General features: G+C 42.2%; 1 protein-coding gene across 2 annotated transcripts; it reads left to right on the top strand.

The window, feature by feature from the left end:
• The first annotated feature begins 5,838 nt into the window (after nucleotides 1-5,838).
• NIPAL1 (NIPA like domain containing 1) lies at nucleotides 5,839-17,732 on the top strand. Of its 2 annotated transcripts, none has more exons than XM_048942332.1 (6): nucleotides 5,839-5,913; nucleotides 9,755-10,018; nucleotides 10,917-10,973; nucleotides 11,372-11,462; nucleotides 12,598-12,758; nucleotides 13,565-17,732. In XM_048942332.1, exons 2-6 carry the CDS (start codon nucleotides 9,772-9,774, stop codon nucleotides 14,167-14,169), a joined length of 1,161 nt encoding a protein of 386 aa, XP_048798289.1. In that variant the 5' UTR covers nucleotides 5,839-5,913; nucleotides 9,755-9,771; the 3' UTR covers nucleotides 14,170-17,732. The 2 variants fall into 2 exon arrangements, with proteins under 2 accessions (XP_048798289.1, XP_048798288.1); XM_048942331.1 differs by having other exon boundaries at nucleotides 5,879-6,120.
• Nucleotides 17,733-17,881: the final 149 nt, after the last annotated feature.

The following is a 17,881-nucleotide window of genomic DNA, read 5'->3' as shown; positions in this document are numbered from 1 at the left end:
ATAATAAGAAACAACTTCAAACTATTGGAGGTTCTTCACTTATCTAACATAATTTTTACATTCCTAGTTCTTTAAAACATAAAAACAAACGAATAAACCAAAACAATAATACCACTAATTGTGTATATATATTTAGTAGAAAATCATTGAATCACAGACTTGCAGGGGCTCAAGACATATATCTTTCTGTAACCAAGAGCAGGAGAAAGCAATACTGCTAGCATTCCTATAAGCCACCATAAACTTTGCAGTGCACATGACTGGGTTGTCTTTCATGAGTGGAAGGAAGACTCGTAGCTTTAATCACAAACCCAAAATGATGCTCAGCACCACGGATCAGCCTCCTGACCAGGAGAACAATTCAGACACCATCTGCTGCTATGACTTTCCAACGCTGAAGATAGTTCATTTTCTTTTATAAATCCAGTACGCATTTGAAATTAAAGATATAAGAAAAAAAAAAGTTTTAAATGAAATAATGTTCAACAACAAGTAAATATGTAATATTATGTCCACTGGAACCCAGCTGTACAAATCTACAATAAAATATCAACATAGCAAATGGAGTAAGATGGAAATAGTTCTAGCCATTGTTTCATAGTTGTTTTTGAAGGGCTGAAATTCAGTTCCTATCCCAAACTCACAGGCATTAAAAGAATTTCTGAAGGCCTAGTATTGAACCAGGATTGGTTTTATCTGTCATTTTCACAGTCTTTTGCCTGGTCTGCAGTCTGAATGATCCCAGTGTTGAATGCTGAGCAGCTATTTCATGAGTGGCCAGAACGTGGTGGCACTGAGTGACCAGAACTTACACCTTGACTGTGAATCTCTTGAGCACCAAACTATAATTGTGCCCTTAATGGAGAGCAGATCTGTACTTGGCAGATGTCTTGCCCAGAAGTTTTAGGTATTCAACAATGTCTATGCTGTATCCAAACACAAACTTCAAAGTAAATTCACCTTTTTAATCTGGTGGAGAACAGTGAGTTTTCTTTTAAAATAACCAATCCTGTAAAGGAACCCAAACTTCCATAAGTTGCTCTTACCTGCTTTACAGGAGAGCTTTTCAGCTCTCAAATGTAAGAAGTGGAGCCCCACTGGGTCCAGCCAGTTCCCTATCCAAAACTGAGACAATTCCATCCCCCTTTAAAAGCCAGTTAACAAGTTTCCATTGACTGTGGTGACAATTAGACTAGTTTAGAGTCAATACCTCTTCCCAGGGATACTTTTCACACCATTTGGTATTTCAGTGAAGTAACCTTAACTGTTGGGAGGATGCTTGCACTATTGGATTATCATTGTAGCAGGCCAACTTTAATCTATTTCTGTATCCTGCTTTGTCAGTGTGTCTGTAATTCTTCTCAATCCTATTAAAGCTGTCTCTGGTTTCCAGCACTCATAATGAACACACTTGATACATCGAACATAGGTATTCATAAATAAATGCATTTTAACAGAACAGTGCAGTGTCCCAGCTGCACACGTTGTAGCTCTGCAAACAAATGATTGGGTGGGACTGCAGTTGGGGCAGGCTCATTTTCTGCAAATAATTATGTGTCTTTAGTGCTGATGCTATTTCAGCATGCAGTGGATGTAATGTCAGAAAGGCCATAGCTGAGAAGGCTCCAAGGCTTCTGGCTAGTTTAGTACAACTTTGTGTAAATGTGCAATGAGGAATTCAGAATCAAGAAGTACAGTCAGCACCTGAGAAGCCCAGCGACTGGAAAGCCAGCAGTGCAAGCAGTGTCACCAACAGTAGGTGGCACTGCGTTTTTACTTTAGCGTTAGAAGGGTTCTGGGTGGAGAGGAAAGGACTACACGCGGTTTAAGATGCGCGTTAATGTGTTACATTCATGGATGGAGATGAGGCTGGGATCTGAAAACACCGCGCAGACTTCCAGCTCAACCTCCTGTGAGCGTGAGGACTAACGAGCACAGAAATAGCACCACGATGGGATCCTATGTCAAAGCTCTTCGCTTGTATAGAAAATAGATGATGGTGACCATACAAAAGTGCCCCTAACTCTGAATAGTCTGGCTGGATTTCTGTTTAGTTTAGTAGAATTTTATTTCAGGCTAAAGTAACGTGGGAAAGCTGGGCTGATTATTCAGAGTAATTTTGCTAAAATACAGACAGAAATTATTCCATTGAGATCAAATCTTTTTATTTCAAAGAAAATCATTAACATATGGTACTGCCTCTGATAAAAGCAGTAGAAAATGCACTGTGGTGAAAATAAACTTGATATACATATTCTTGATTGCCATTTGTTGTAGTATAGCAGATAAGAAGACACTCTCTGTGCATTTTTATGGCACCTTGTACAGGACTAGTAATTTCACAGCAAGCACAGCATTTTGATCCTACTGAACCACAATCCAGAAGCACAGTTTCTTGTACCAGTTGAGATTACTTCCTTTACACGTTGTTCCTACAGGTCTGAACTCCACAGGTTTTATCAGTGGGGCAGAAAAAGGAGGTTTCTGATGACAATTTTACTTATAAATCTAAAATTTTAAAGTTGTCTTTAGGTTGTTCTGTTTTTATCAAAAAATAACAGTTAAGATCAGAGTTTGCTTGGCAGTCAGTTTCAGCAAAAACATTCTTTGCATACGTTACAGAATTTTATCACAACTTTCTTCTTCATTTTCCAAGGAAAAACAGTACAAAAAACAATAACAGCTTCTTGTAGCATTTTCCTTTATTTTCTTTTGGAAAAAATGAAAACTGCCACAGAATTGCTCTGACTGTTGATACACACAAATCTGTTATTTTGTACACAATAGGACTGATCTTTTCTTAGCTGTAGCTGGCAGAGTTCCAATGGCATAAGAGGAGATGCACTGATTTATTTGCATTAGCTGATGCTGCAGGCATTGATCTAAATCAGTCACATGTGCCATTCCAAAGGGTAAACTCACATTATTCTCCTCTTTATCTCATATGATAAGATTGTATATCAAGACCTTAATTTCTTACCCAGTTGACCTTTACACATCATCCAAAATAAAGAAAAATATATCACTGTTGATAAATGAATCTTACGCACTTTCTTCCAGGCATTGTCTCAAAGTTCTTTGAAACTTGCTGAGTATGCAGAGTACTATAAATCATCAATGAAAAATATATGCATGAAATTTCAGCAAGACCTGGATAGGCTGGAGAGCTGGGCAGTAAAAAACCGGATGAGGTTTAACAAAAGCAAATGTAGAGTCTTGCATCTGGGGAGGAATAATTGCATGCACCAGTACAGGTTGGGGGATGAGCTGCTGGAGGGGAGCTCTGCGGAAAGGGACCTGGGTGTCCTGGTGGACGACAGGTTGGCCATGAGCCAGCAGTGTGCCCTTGTGGCCAAAAAGGCCAATGGCTTACTGGGGTGCATTAAAAAGAGCGTGGCCAGCAGGTTGAGGGAGGTGATCCTCCCCCTCTACTCTGCCCTGGTAAGACCTCATCTGGAGTACTGCGTCCAGTTCTGGGCTCCCCAGTACAAAAAAGACAGGGACCTCTTGGAAAGAGTCCAGCGGAGGGCCACGAAGATGGTGAAGGGCCTGGAGCATCTCCCCTATGAGGAAAGGCTGAGTGAACTGGGTCTGTTCAGCCTTGAGAAAAGGAGACTGAGAGGGGACCTGATCCAGGTCTATAAATATCTAAGGGGTGGGGGGCAGAATGGCGAGGCCGGACTCTTTTCATTGGTGAGTGGAGACAGGACAAGGGGAAACGGCTGGAAACTGCAGCATAGGAAGTTCCGCACAAACATGCGCAAGAACTTCTTTACAGTGAGGTGACGGAGCACTGGAACAGGCTGCCCAGGGAGGTGGTGGAGTCTCCTTCTCTGGAGATGTTCAAGACCTGCCTGGATGCCTACCTGTGCTACCTGGTGTAGGGAACCTGCTTTGGCAGGGGTTAGACTCAATGATCTCTGGAGGTCCCATCCAACCCCTACAATTCTGTGATTCTGTGATTCTGTGAACCCACTAACTTTTGTAATTATGTTATAAATTGCCAGTCTGCTGTCTTGGATTTTAATATTTTTTTAACTTTTCTTTTTTTTCAGAAAAGAGTTTTTATTGTGTTTTGACAGTTTATTGCAGATTTTAAAACATGAAATAGGAGCTATATAAAGAAATGTGTGTGTGTGTGTGTGTGTGTGCACTGCAGCCCAGATATCAAATATTCTGGGCTCCATCAGGAGAAGAGTGGCTAGTAGGGAGATGGAGGGGATTGCCCCCCTCTATTTTCTCCTCGTGAGGCCCCACCTGGAGTACTGTGCCCAGGCCTGAAGCACCAGCACAAAGAATATTCAGATCTGTTCATCCAGAGGAGGCTTGGATGATGTTCAGAGGTCTGGAGCACCTCTTCTGTGTGGAAAGATAGAAGAAGCTGGGCTTGTTCAGTCTGGAGAAGAGAAGGCTCCAGAAGACCTCACCACAGCCTTCCAGTACTTCATGGAGGATGGAGACCAACTCTGTACATGGGCTAATACTGAGAGAAAAGAGGTAATGATTTTAAACTAAAACGGGAGACTTATTTAGACTTCAGGAAGAAATTCTTCACTAGGAGGTCAATGAGGCACTGGCACAGCTGCCTGGAGAAGCTGAGGGTGTCTCATATCTGGAAGTTCTCAAGACCAGATTGGATGGGGCCCTGGGCAGCCTGAGCTAATAGGTGGCAGCCCTACCCACTCAGGGGGTTGGAACTGGGTGGACTTTTTCCAGTCCAAGCCCTTCTATGGCACAATCTATATTTCAATAGAGAAATAAGTGTATCTCAGATTAAATATTCTCTTCCTTAATTAAAAATACTTCAACATCCATCATCTACTGAAGGAGCTGGCTGATGGAGAAATATACCTACAGAAGTATTAACCACATTGTTCCTCAGTATTCTTCTGGGGACCACAGTGAACACCAGAACCACAGTGAGCACTCTGCAGAATCATCAGTTGAGCTGCTTGCAGGAGCAACGCTTAGCGAGCTTCAGTTGCTGTGCAGAAAACTGGGAACATGACACATGAGAGAGCCATAGGCTAATTGCTTCTGTTCACCCACCTCTGGGCAAACAGCACCAGAATCTGCTACCTGCCTATGGAACAAGTGGCAAAGAACAGCATGGGCAACATGTTGCATGCTTTTTGTAGTTGCATGCTCAAAATGCTCACCTCTTCTCCCAGAAGTGAATAGGAACAAAGTAAAATTAGAGCATCGTTAAATCATTTGAGCTGGGAGGGACCCTTAGAGATTACCTAGCCCAACTGCCCTGCAATGGACATCTACAGCTCAGTCAGGTGCTCAGAGTCCCATCTGGCCTGTCCTCAGTGTCTCCAGAGACAGGCTTCCACCAACATTCTGGGCAACCAGTTCCACAGGCTCACCATCCTTATTGTAAAAAATTTCTTCCTTATTTTCAATCTCCTCTCTTCCGTTTTGAAACCATTTCCTCCAGTCTTACTACAACACACCGTGAATGAACCCCTGGAAGTGCTCCAGCAGGTAGGTCTCTATCACTCCTGTACTGAGGGCTCCGGGTGAGGCCTCACCAACACAGAGCAGAGGGGCAGGATCACCTCCCTCGACCTGCTGGCCAAACTTCTTTTGATGCGGCGCAGGTTAAGGTCGGCTTTTTGGGTTGCGAGGGCACCCTGCTGTAGCAGAAATGAGAGAGCCGGCCGGATGCAGCAGCTGTCCAAGGACGGGCAGACACCGGTCCGGTCACGCCAGGACCTGGGCTCGCAAACGACGGACGCGGCACGCGAGGCGTCCCACGGGCCGCCTCCTTCGGGGCGGGACGGACAAGGGACAAACAAGGGCCAGGTAAGGGACCGGGCGGAGCCTCCACCGCCGCCACCTCCTCCCGCCAGCTGCGGAGCCGGCGCGGGGCTCCCGCAGGCGCGGGGCAGCCACGGGGCGCGATCGGTCAGTGCTGCGCGGGGCTCCGCCGCTCGGTCCTGCGCGGGGGTTGCGCGGCTTCGCGCGGCTGCGAGACCGCCGCGTTGCGCGGAGTTCTGAATAGGAAGCGGCTCGGAAGCAGGAAACTCTGCTGCTGTGAGCAATGAGCATCTGTCGCCCCACCACGGGGCTGCCGCGATGACGGCTGCTTTACTCCGCCGTGAGGTCACGCAGGTGCTGGCCGGGGGCTGTGGTGCTGGGAGGGCTCCTGCCGTGGGTGGGCGGTGTGAGCGGGGGGCGAGGAGCGCCCGTCTGCTGAAATGGTGGTAATAATTCTCGTGTTTGTCTTTCGGGCGCGGTTTTGTAGCTGTAAACTCGCTTTTCAGTTTCTTTTGTGTGTTTCGAACGCGGGCGTGCCGGGAAGCTGTAAACCGCACGGTCGGGGGTTAGTAGGGATGGGCTGGCATCTCCCCGAGTGGGAGAGGTGGGCACGGCTCCTGCCAGCGTGACCCGGCCTGGGAATGCAGCGAAAGTGGACGGTTATGCATCTGGTAGAAGCAAATGGCTGTTGGGATGAGGTGGGAGCGGCATGCTGGGGGGATGGGGGGTGAGGCTGTAACTGCCAGCCTGTGGGACACGGCAGTCACTGGCTTCTGTGGGACTGCAACACTGCAGAAAGTTACACTGGGTATGAGCAGTGAACCCTGCCTGTGTGCCACCTGTCGTCAGATGGCACTCGGGTGGCTGAGGAAACACCTTACCAGGAAAACAGTCAGAGGTGAATTGGTGGCCACCTCCAGCTCTGGATGGTTTCCTGTTGCTATCAGTCTTGAGTCAGAGCTCCCAGCGTTTCTGAAGGAACAGCCCTGGTGACTGTTTCACGTTGACATTTGGGAGTGGGGAGGGGAAACCAGCTTAGCTACAGAAACCAGGTGCTGTGTGAACCACCTTCCTTGGGAGCCCATCGACTCTTGCAGCTTTTCCAAACAACCCTTAAATTGTTTGCAATGGGCCACAGAGACACACCAGGCTCCTTTTTCCACCTCTCCCTCCATTCTTTGAGCTGCAGAATACCATCGTTCTTTTGCAAGTGGAACAAATGATAATAAATAATAAACAGTGGCCAGAGCTGCTCAAAGTGGCACTTCTCAGCTGTTAGAGGGGACATACCAAAGATCCAGGCTCTCTTTGTAAATGTGGGCAATGATTGGGTTTCAGAAAGGAGTGGCAGTCACTCAGTGATGTTCTGCAGGTGTCATGATGAAATTTTCATTATTGTGTCATATGGTCTGATGGGGAAGAGAAAACTGAAGAACAAGTAGTAGTATCATATAGAAAGGAGTAAGCTGCCATTTTCAACAGGTAGACGAGTGCACCATTCACAAAAAAAATGAGAAGTGTTGTTTTCTTCCCTGTAAAAACACAGCACACTGGCACAAAAAAAAAAAAAAAACATTTACAACCTTGGGTTGTTAACAGACCGTATTTACGAAGAGTTTTTGTGCTTTCTTTTAATTAAAGGCTGCTGCTGCCTCTCAACACAAGGCCTGCAGTAGCCAAGTGGTGTTACAGCCTTCGCCAGTCCTGTTTAGCATCATTGTAAGAAGTTAAGCAATCCACTTGATGTTTCATTCCTTTTCTCTCTCTCTCTCTCTCTCTCTCTTTTTAATGTTATTTACTTTGCAACTTTTTCTTTGATCCAGGTACCTCTAAGAAACAAAACTAAAGCTGTGTTACTTTGCAGATGGAAAAAAATACTGTAATATTTGTGAATTCTCCTTTCCTGAAGGATTTTTTTTGGATAATCCATAGATGTACAAGAGCAGCTAGCCATATATCCAGGTTTTCTTGGATATACATTTTTTTTGCCAGATGGCAGTTGAGAAATCCAAAACTTTTCTGGGTTTTCTGGCCACTCAGCAGAGGAGTAGCTCTGGCCACGTTGCAGACATTTAGGAAATCTTCAGTGTGCCTATGGCACACATTCTGCAGAGGTGACCCGGCCATTTGCAGGAGCAGGTGACATATTCAGGTCATGTTGCATTTGCGCTGTATGCAATGACAACACGTATATAAACAGCTGTGTGGGAAATCCTGGCTGTCAAAATACATCAACCCTAACCTGACACTGAGTTGTTTGTTTGTTTGTTTTTTACTGATACAAAAGAAACTCAAACTGTAATGGAAACTTTTATTTCTACTGTCTAAGTAGATCAGCTCACCCAGTTTGATTAAAGTTACATGTTTTAAAATCACATTCTGCTACCTTTCTTCTGCGTCATGTCTCAGATTATCTTTGTTTTCCCTCTTGTTCATCTACAAGTATTTGCTGCAGAGCAGCTAACGCCTCTCATAAAACATATTCAGTTCACTCTGTGACAAAGCAGATTGAATAGCTTTGTTCTTGAGCCTTCACAATCCCACAGCAAATGGGAACAAATCCGTACAGGAGTGCTCAGCAGGGTGTGCTGCAGCCAAAGACCACCCGAGTTAGCTGGCAGGCAGTAGGTCTCGGGGTAAGGGAGCAGGAGAAAGGAGCATGAGGCAGGCAGGAGGACATGACCTAGGAGCTCTTCAAGCTGGGAAACCATGGTAATACTTTACACTAATACTTTGGGATTTAAAGATATTTTCCGGTACAGATGCAAATCTGTATTTCTTGTTCCTGTTTCTTTTCTTCTATCCTATTTCTTTTGGATTATTCAGTTGCAATTTCTAGAAATTGCATGATTTCACAAAAGTAGTATCCTCATACTATGAATTCATGTATTGTAACTGCAGGATTTTAATTTTCACCTGCAGTATATGGGCATACCCATCCTGTGCAACCGTTTTTATAAAAAAGTCTGACTTAGCAATTCAAACCAACTTCTGTTAGATAGAAACTCTCTTGGCAAGCAAGGAAATATGATTGCAGAGCCTGAAAATCAAGGGGAATCTTACAGCAGTGTGTTTGCTTCACTGTGTGGCACAGGACACTCTAGAGCAGGTGTTCTTCACTCCTTACTTGTACATGGTGGTACCTCTTAGTGTCAGCATTCTCAGCTGCAAATGAAGATACCGAGAAGCTGTCAAACTTCATGCCATTTTTAATTCTTCTGATGTTTTGCATTTTCCTTCCTAAGCAGTATTAGGTGAATTATCCAAGGTTAATTATTGTTAATAGTGTAATGAAGTAATTCTGACACAACATTAATACTTCTATAGTTTAGGTAGGAGGAGACACAGAGGCACGTCCTTTTCTACTAAATATCCAAATGTTTTTTCAGTTGAAAAAAAGAAAAAGTATATTGGTGCCATTAGTAGGATGATTCCTTCGTGTGTCATTTAATTACAGGGGAAGCACAGAAAACAAAATGATTTGTTTTATTCAATGCTTTCTGTAAATTACAAGAGACTAAGCTTTTGTACTTATGTTAAACTATAAACTGCTGATGTATATCTTAGCAATAAAACCTTTCTTTCCAAAAAAAAGACTGTCCTCAAAAGCTGTTTCAGCCTAATTGTATGATCCCCACTACGTGTGTGCTTTAATAACAAAAAACTGGAACTTCTGCCTAAACTGCTGTATGATGTACTACTGGTGCTCCCCCATGCAAAATAATTCCTCCTTTTGTTCTTTTCTTTTTTCATGGATTTGGCTCTGGGTTTGTGTTCTGGAGACGGGATCTGTGCACGGAATAGAACACTTTATTGTGAGGTTTCAGGTTAGCTGGGACAGAACTGTATGTGTTGTGTGGATTTTGTGCTGACACCAGGATCTATCCGTAGGGCCAGAGGGGACATGGAAAGGAGCAAACAGCACAGGGTCAGGCACTTTCAGAGCTGTGCCTGGTGAGTGAACAGCTCTCCCTGCTTCCTCCCTCAGGTGCTGTTTTTGGGCTCATGCCATCATATCTACCAGGCCCGGGGCCAGGCCTTCAGTGGGGCCAAATCCCTCCTTCTCCCCTCTCCCCTATGGACGGGACTTTTAATGAAACGAGCCTGAGGCCTTCTAAACCTGCAGGAAGCCAGTACCAGCCCTACATTGGCCTGGCTCTGGCAGTCAGTTCCAACATCTTCATTGGATCCAGCTTCATCCTGAAGAAGAAGGGCCTCCTGAAGCTGGCCGCCAAAGGAGTTCCCCGTGCTGGTAAGCAGCGTTCCTGCTGGGCATGGCTTGATGGTTCCAGTACCAGTTATGTTAGCACTGCCATACAACTCCTCCGTGACAGCAGCCAGATACCAAATGAAGTTCTGCCTTTGTTCTAATCTTCAAGAAGTCTTTATTATTTTTCCTTAATTTTTTTTCTGTTTCCTTTGAGATGGGAAGTTGTGAAATGGTCATTAGATCTCCTGTATTCTTAAAAGCCAAAAGTGGAGTGAGCTATAGAAGTATTTATCATAAGAGCTTCTACAGATAGTACAACTAACTTCCATTGATGGCAGCAGATGCAGAACTAGAAACGTGTCAAGAGGTTTAAAAAAACCTCTTCAGACTGACCTGATAATTCCCTTTATGGCATTTACATGCACAGAGGTAGCAGTTATTCTTTTGTTTGTTGCATTTATTGCAAGATCTGTTATTCCAGAGATTTCAGCACTTGAAAAAATGATGTAACTGAACGCACAATTTACTTATATTTTGTGCAAAAATTAATGCATGCAGTGATATTTTTCTTTCTAATTTCTTTTGATTTAAATCATAAGCAGAGTCAAAAGGCAGATCTCTGCATAAGAATATACTGGATCTGACCTGGGAAGGCACTTCAAAACATTTGTTAAGCTCATCAAGAATCGTAGTTGACACTTCACTTTTTCTTGTCACTTTTCCTCGGTGTGAGTGAGTCAAAACCATTTCTCACAAGTCATAAAGCAGCAGAGTAATTAATAAAGATGTGAGTCAAATTCAGACAAAATATTAATGTCACATCCAGATAACAGGATGTTTCTATACTCTATATGATTTGATCCAAATGTGAAGCTGTGCTTTTTTGTTAAAATAAGGTGATTTCTCTCTTCTAAGGTGAGATTTTTTTCCCCATTTCCAGGGCATGGTGGGTATTCCTACTTGAAAGAATGGCTTTGGTGGGCTGGACTGCTTTCAAGTAAGTCACCCTTTATCTCTCAACTATATATAAACGCTGCATAGAACAGTTCATTTTTAACAAATTCATTCTCTATTTTTTCACCCACTTCAGTTAAAAGAAATATCTTTGCAATCACCTTTATGACTGAAACGATTCTGTTATCTATTTTGTTTGCTCCTTGGGGTTCTTTGCAGAACAACAGCCTCTTCTTTATCATCTAGTCAGAAACAATATGGTTGAATCTGTCCAGCTTCTACACATTGTCACTGTTCCTTACAGGAAGGAGCTGTTCTGTAAATGCCTGCCTTCAGCTTTGTCATCGTAGTCATACTGCACACAGTACTTAGGGGATATGCATATAACTTTCTCCAGTCCTTACTTCCATTGTGTTCATCCAAATGTTCTTCCTTCTGCAGTGGGATTGGGAGAAGCTGCAAACTCTGCTGCTTATGCCTTCGCACCAGCAACCTTAGTTACCCCTTTGGGTGCACTGAGTGTTCTCATAAGGTCAGTGCAAACTGGAAGCAAACTGATCATTCACTGCCTGAGGGAAAAATAATGTCTTTGGTTAACAGCAGATAATTTTAACAAGAAAACTGAAGGGCAAATACAGATAAGAAAGGCTTGTTGTTCCTCAGCAAGGAGGATCCCTTGATTATTTGGAAATTAATTTCCTGGGTAGAGGGAATGAAGCCTTGTCTCAAAGACTGATCCAGTCTTTGCAGCAGCCTTCCACATATTCCTTGTGTGTTTCTTACCAGCATATACCTGGTATACAGCTGATGCACAGTGTTAGAAGGCTGCAACTTATTTCCTCCTAGAGAAATGACACTTTCCTAAAAAAACCCACCTTATTCTGTTTCTCAGTATGGACAAAACTTTAGAAGAAAATACGGCATTCTCCCCTTAAAATGTTTTCAAAAACGTTTTTTGTAATAGAAGCATAATTTTATATCAAGACTCACTTACTATGCATTTTTGGCAGATTCACACTAATCACCTGGCTGGCTGCTGCCTCTCCTTTCATGCAGGTGGCAGTTTTTCACAGAAAGCTTGTGAGAACTTAATGTCAATGCAAAAAATAACTGAAATTTGATCAACAGGTTGAGAAACTGTTCATGAATACATCAGTACGCATGTGGCTATGCCTAAGGTTGTGTGTAATTCTTGATCATAGACACTCTTTGGTTGCCTTTTTTTGGGTCATGTTATCCTTAGGTTAAATCTTAATCCTCTAGAGAGCTCAGAGAGAGATGGTGAGGAGCTGTTACCTAAACTTGCTTGTGTTTGTTCTCATGGCAAATGGAGTGCTTTAAACCATTTTTATGAGAAAACAACAGCTCACATGATCAGCTGTGAGTGTCCGAGGGCTCTGTATAAGCAGCCCATACCTCTGACCCAGGCAATCACTAATGACAAGTTCCTTAAGAAATTCAGACCCTTCAACCTAGAGGGATCTGATCAGAGTTGCTAAACTCCCCTAAAACTTCAGATTGACCTTTGTTGTGCAAAACTCCTTGTAATTTGGTTGTTTCAAGCATGTTTCCCCTATATCCAAATTCAAGAGTCTTCAAGTTGCTCATATTACAAAGTCTCCCATGTCTGGTGGACCTGAACCTTTTATTTCTGTTTTGTCAAACAGTGCTATATTGTCATCCTACTTTCTGAAGGAGAAGCTGAATATTCATGGCAAGTTGGGCTGTGTTCTGAGTGCTTTGGGTTCTACAGTCATGGTTATTCATGCCCCAGAGGAGGAGGAGATCACCTCACTGGATGAGATGGAAATAAAACTGCAAGATCCAGGTCTGTACACTTAATCTGACATATGTCATGGCAGACACATGATGTCATGATTTTGATGTGTTCTCCCTTCTCTGGATCTGTTGGTGAGTGAGTGGATTGGGATATCTAATCAGAACGTCCTGGCTGCAGAACTTTCTTAGGCTGATTGTGCTAGAAGCCCAGAATCCTTTAATAAATGCGTGAGCACAAACGGGTTCTGCACACGTACCGTATTTCCCAAAGATGCAGGCTTAAAAGCAGCTCATCTTACATGGCTTCTTGCAGATTATTCGAGTAAGAAATGATGCACTGAGTCTTCCTGCCCTCCAGCACGTTGAGGAGTTCTGAGGCTCTATACGCCAAGTTACCTCCACTTAAAATAAATCACAGCTTTAAATAAGGTTACTTTCAACCAGTTCTTAACGTACTTCATTTGAAATGCTGTTCAATTCTAAGTCCCAATTACTACCTTGCTCTAAGTAAGCAGTCGTTCATACTAATTCAAACAAATATCCTTGAGGTAGCCCTGGAGTACACTTCAAAGAGAATGTGTGTTTGAGAAGCGGAAGAATTTCATATGGATGAGTGTAGCATAGGACAAAATGAGCTAAATTCAAGTTAGTTCATGAGTCAGCTCATAATTTAAAAGCTCCTACAATAAAAAATTAAACATATAGTTGGCATTTTAAATACAAAGCATGTATTTTGTGTTTATTTCAATGCACTGAGTTTGTGCTCCAGTTCTTTGAGAAATTGACTTGAAGTTGATTGACTTTTAGCATGTGTTTGAACATAGTCTGATATTTCATCTTTCCTCTTTCATACAGTGTTTGTTGCGTTTGCTGTTCTCCTAATATCTGTTGTCCTCGTGTTGATTTTCATTGCGGCTCCACGGAGAGGTCAAACTAATATACTGATCTACGTTTTAATTTGTTCACTTATTGGTGCCTTCTCTGTGTCATCTGTCAAAGGCCTGGGCATTGCCATTAAAGAAATGCTGGAGTGGAAGCCAGTTTATCAACATCCCCTGGTTTATGTTTTGGTGGGAATCCTATTGCTCTCAGTCAGCACCCAGATCAATTATCTCAACAAAGCACTGGACACATTTAACACATCTCTAGTGACACCTATTTATTACGTGTGTTTCACCACGACAGTGGTGACGTGTTCCATCATCCTGTTCAAGGAATGGAGTAGTATGGACCTGGATGACATCCTTGGGACCCTCAGTGGATTCTCCAGTATAATAATTGGAATTTTTCTATTACATGCTTTCAAAAACATAGATATCACCTGGAGCCAGTTGATGTCCAGTGTTACAAAAGAATCATCATTGCCACACTGCGAGTATGAAACCTCTCACACTTTACTGGAAAGCATGGAAGACCCAGCTGTGTTATATGGGGAAGACAATGTTTTATTCAGCCAATGAAGCTCTCAAGTGACAGTTTCTTGTTCCACTGTCATGAACTACAGACTTACCTGTATCTACCAGACCGCTCTTCGTCACTGCTATCCTCTGGAAAACTGCCTGTAAAGGCACACTCCTCTGTGTGCCAGATGTTGGTAATAATGAATTAAAATGTTCAATAATTGACATGAGGGACAGAAACCTGGTGGTTATAATATGTCAAGAAGTGAACAAGTTTGTCTATTTTTTATGCAACATCTCCTATTGGAGAATTTTAGCAAGAAAGGATTTTTTCCCACATCTTGGGCTGTTCAGGGTGATGCTTGCCAGAGATTTAGCAAGAGAGCTGGATTATTAAAAATGACTTCTGATCAGCTGAGATATATATGCCAAGCAGAATCTCTTCATAAAGCAGGCTGTGTAATGTGCAAGCAGTGGAGTAAATGTTGACACTTTGGGTTCCATTGTTCTGTGAACAGAAAGCTCACAATTCTTCTGTAGGAACAAAATGGTTGCTACTGCTTGCAGCATGCTTGCACATGTGCTTGTGTTGTGCCAAGTTTAATCCTGATGCCAAAGCCATGCACCTCCTTTCTGAAAGGTGTTCATGAAACTTCTTACTTGTTAATGACTTTTATTTTAGTGAGGATTTAGAAGCTATGAAAACCTGAGAAGTGGCTCTAGGGATACTTGAAGTTATTTCTAAACTGCAAGCATCTTTTTTCCACTTGAATAGGTTTGTAATTGACATACGTACAGGAGGAAGTAGTAATTGTACCAATCACCTAGACATTATTTCTAAATCCTTGATTAGATGAAGCAGGAATTCTGTATTTCCTACTGGACCTGCTTATCTACTTTTATGTGTAAATAACATCTACTAGGAAAATAATGTTATTTTCTTGCAATATCAGAAAATCAAAGTTGATGCTTATTTCCATGGTGTACAAGAACTCAAAAATGTTACAAAGTAAATTATTATCTTTTGTATAAAAGCTTTTGCTAGAAGAGATATTATTTTTGAAACTGTTCATATTTAGTAAATGATTTGGAATAAGTTTAGTTTTTACTGAAATTATGCTATTATTTTTCTTGTAATAAATTATACATGGTTTATGTATTAAATGACTGGTGTTTTGTAAGCATGCGAGAAAAAAGAGAGTAATCCAAGTTTGCAATCAGCAATAAAATCAGTTTTAGTAGCACATCCTGTGCACACACACAGATTCAAGATTAAAGATGTCTGGATGAAGTCCCTGCAGTTCATGTGAATCTGGCTTGATCGTGACCTTCTTTTAGTAGCTTTGACTTCTGATTTTTTTCCGATAGGAAAGAAAATGTTGTACTCTCTTAGAAAGGCCACATGTGAAACTACCTTTAAATAAAAAACCTGCAGTATTCTGATGCAGGTGGAAGGCAGAATATGGGGAGACCGAGAGGTTTTGGTGTCTTACAGAGTGACTCAATTTTTTGGATGTGTTATTTTCACCCTTATGTTCTACAGAAAACATCAGCAAGGAGCATTTAATACTGATGATAACATTAGCTGCCAGAAGACAAGGATTTTGAGGAATAAGATTGGTAGGCAAATGAAATGTCTTCCCTTCTGAACTAGGGAAGGAAAACCAAAGCTGAATATTAGGGAGTTTTTTGTTGTGCTCATGTTTTATGGACAGTATTTCAGTGAACTTTCAACAAAATGGCAGCAAAATGAAAGCTATTTTTTAAAGTAATCTGAAATTTTTGGAAAGAAGGTAGAATGGTTAACAACTGCAACAAAGGAAACCTTAAAGGCAATACATCACTAACCAAATTAGGGCTTTTAAAGGCAGAAATGGAACCATCTTGGTAGTTACTCATTGCCATACCATAACTTGGGACAAACGAGCAATTAAATTAATTACACAGCTGTGCTGATTAGATGTAGGTAAATCAAAAAGACTTGTTACATGATCTGCAGGGAATTTGGAAGGAAGCACATAGGTCATTATTCCCTGTAAGAACTTGCCTCCCCAGCCACACTTAAAACAGCCATGCCCCAGTCAGGTTTGCTCCCAAAGAATCCTCATTCAGAACTTGAATTTCTTTACTCATGATGGTTGTGGCCTGGAGTTCTATCTTTAATCATATACTCATGGCAAATGTCATCCTCTTACTATTTAAGTTCCAGCAAAACCAAACCAGCAAATGCATTAGGAAACTTTTAAGTGTTTTTCCCAAAACTGACTCCTTTCTGGCAAGTTTCTAAACTGGATGAGAGGTAGGCAGAAGCCAGGCTGGATGATGCATGAGGAGTGGCACTTAGGTTCGTTTGTTACCTTCTTATGAAACTTCACTGTGTAGGGGTGGGGAGGGAAAGCTGCTCTCAAAAACAAATGGCACTGTAGAAAAACTTGCCCAAACATGTAACACCCAAGTGATTACTTGCCAGGAGTACTTTTGAGGATGAAAGTCATCTCATGTCTGGAAATATGCTCCAGTTTGTCAGCAATTCAGCTTTTGATAGAAAAGGGGTACATCCTATGGGGTTGCTGCACAGAAGCTAGGAAAACAGCTGCTTTTTTTTTCTCTCACCCACGATACCAGCTGGCTGGTAGTCTGTTTTATGATATTTGATGAGGAAACAGTGGCCAAATTTTTTTGCCATTGCTAAGCACTCTTAACATCCCTTCGGAGACACGGTGCTTCCTTCCAATCTTTACTGGTCTTTTAATAGAACCATTTAGTTTGGAAAGTCCCCTAAGAATATCATATCCAACCAACCACCCTTTAGTACAAACCATGGGCCTTAGTGCCACATCTACACACCTCTTTCATACCTCCAAGGACAGAGACTCCAGCAGTTCTCTAGGCAGGCCATTTCAATGCCTAATCACCCTCTGTATAATCAAACACTTCCTGATAACCAATCTAAACCTCCCCTGGCACAGCTTGAGACCATTTACCCACATCCTATCAACTTGTCACTGAGAAAAAGAGACCACCATCCTTCTCACTGCAACCGCCTTTCAGATAGTTGTACAAAACCATGAAATCTCCCTTCAGCCTTCTATTCTCCAGATCAAACAGCCTCGTCTGCTCCTCAGATATCTTATTTTCTATCAAAAATCTCTTTTGAAATACTCAAAGGTTTATCAGGAAAAAAAAAAAACAGCTAGCAGACACATATGCCTCTGTTATCAGTGGCATGAGTGATTCTCACTGCTCACCTATCATTTCTTTCTCCTTTTTTCTTTTTATATGCCTGGGGTTTGAGGTATGCTAGGAGCCACCACAAAGGCTAAGTTGGCCTGTTGGTCTGTATATGGGTGTAGCTTCTCGAGTAAGTAAACATGCCCTACACACACAACCCTTGCCCTGCCGGACCTTCCTTCTTACTGATTAAACACTGATTCCATTGATCCTGAAGTACATTATAGTGCTTTTTAATTTATTTACTGTAAGCCTTGTGACATCAGCTATTAAATTCATCTGTGTCAGAGTGGTGACATCAGCCCACTCACAGTTTGCCCAGCCTCCAGAAAGGTGGAATTCTGAAAATGAAGGAATGGTAGGCAAGTATTACTTTCCATCTGAGACCAGTGTGTGTCAAAGATACACTATGGGACAACTCAACAATGCAAACAAAAGCAGGGTGCTTCAAGAACTTGAACTTACCAGAGCCCCTTTTAATTGCATGGTACTGTGGTATTACATATTAACTTGTAGTAATTCATGTAGCAAAACCAGTTTT

Source organism: Lagopus muta, chromosome 4 (assembly GCF_023343835.1).
Source record: "Lagopus muta isolate bLagMut1 chromosome 4, bLagMut1 primary, whole genome shotgun sequence".
NCBI lineage: Eukaryota > Metazoa > Chordata > Aves > Galliformes > Phasianidae > Lagopus > Lagopus muta.
The sequence above is the reverse complement of the archived record's forward strand: the minus strand, read 5'-3'. Positions and strand labels throughout refer to the sequence as shown.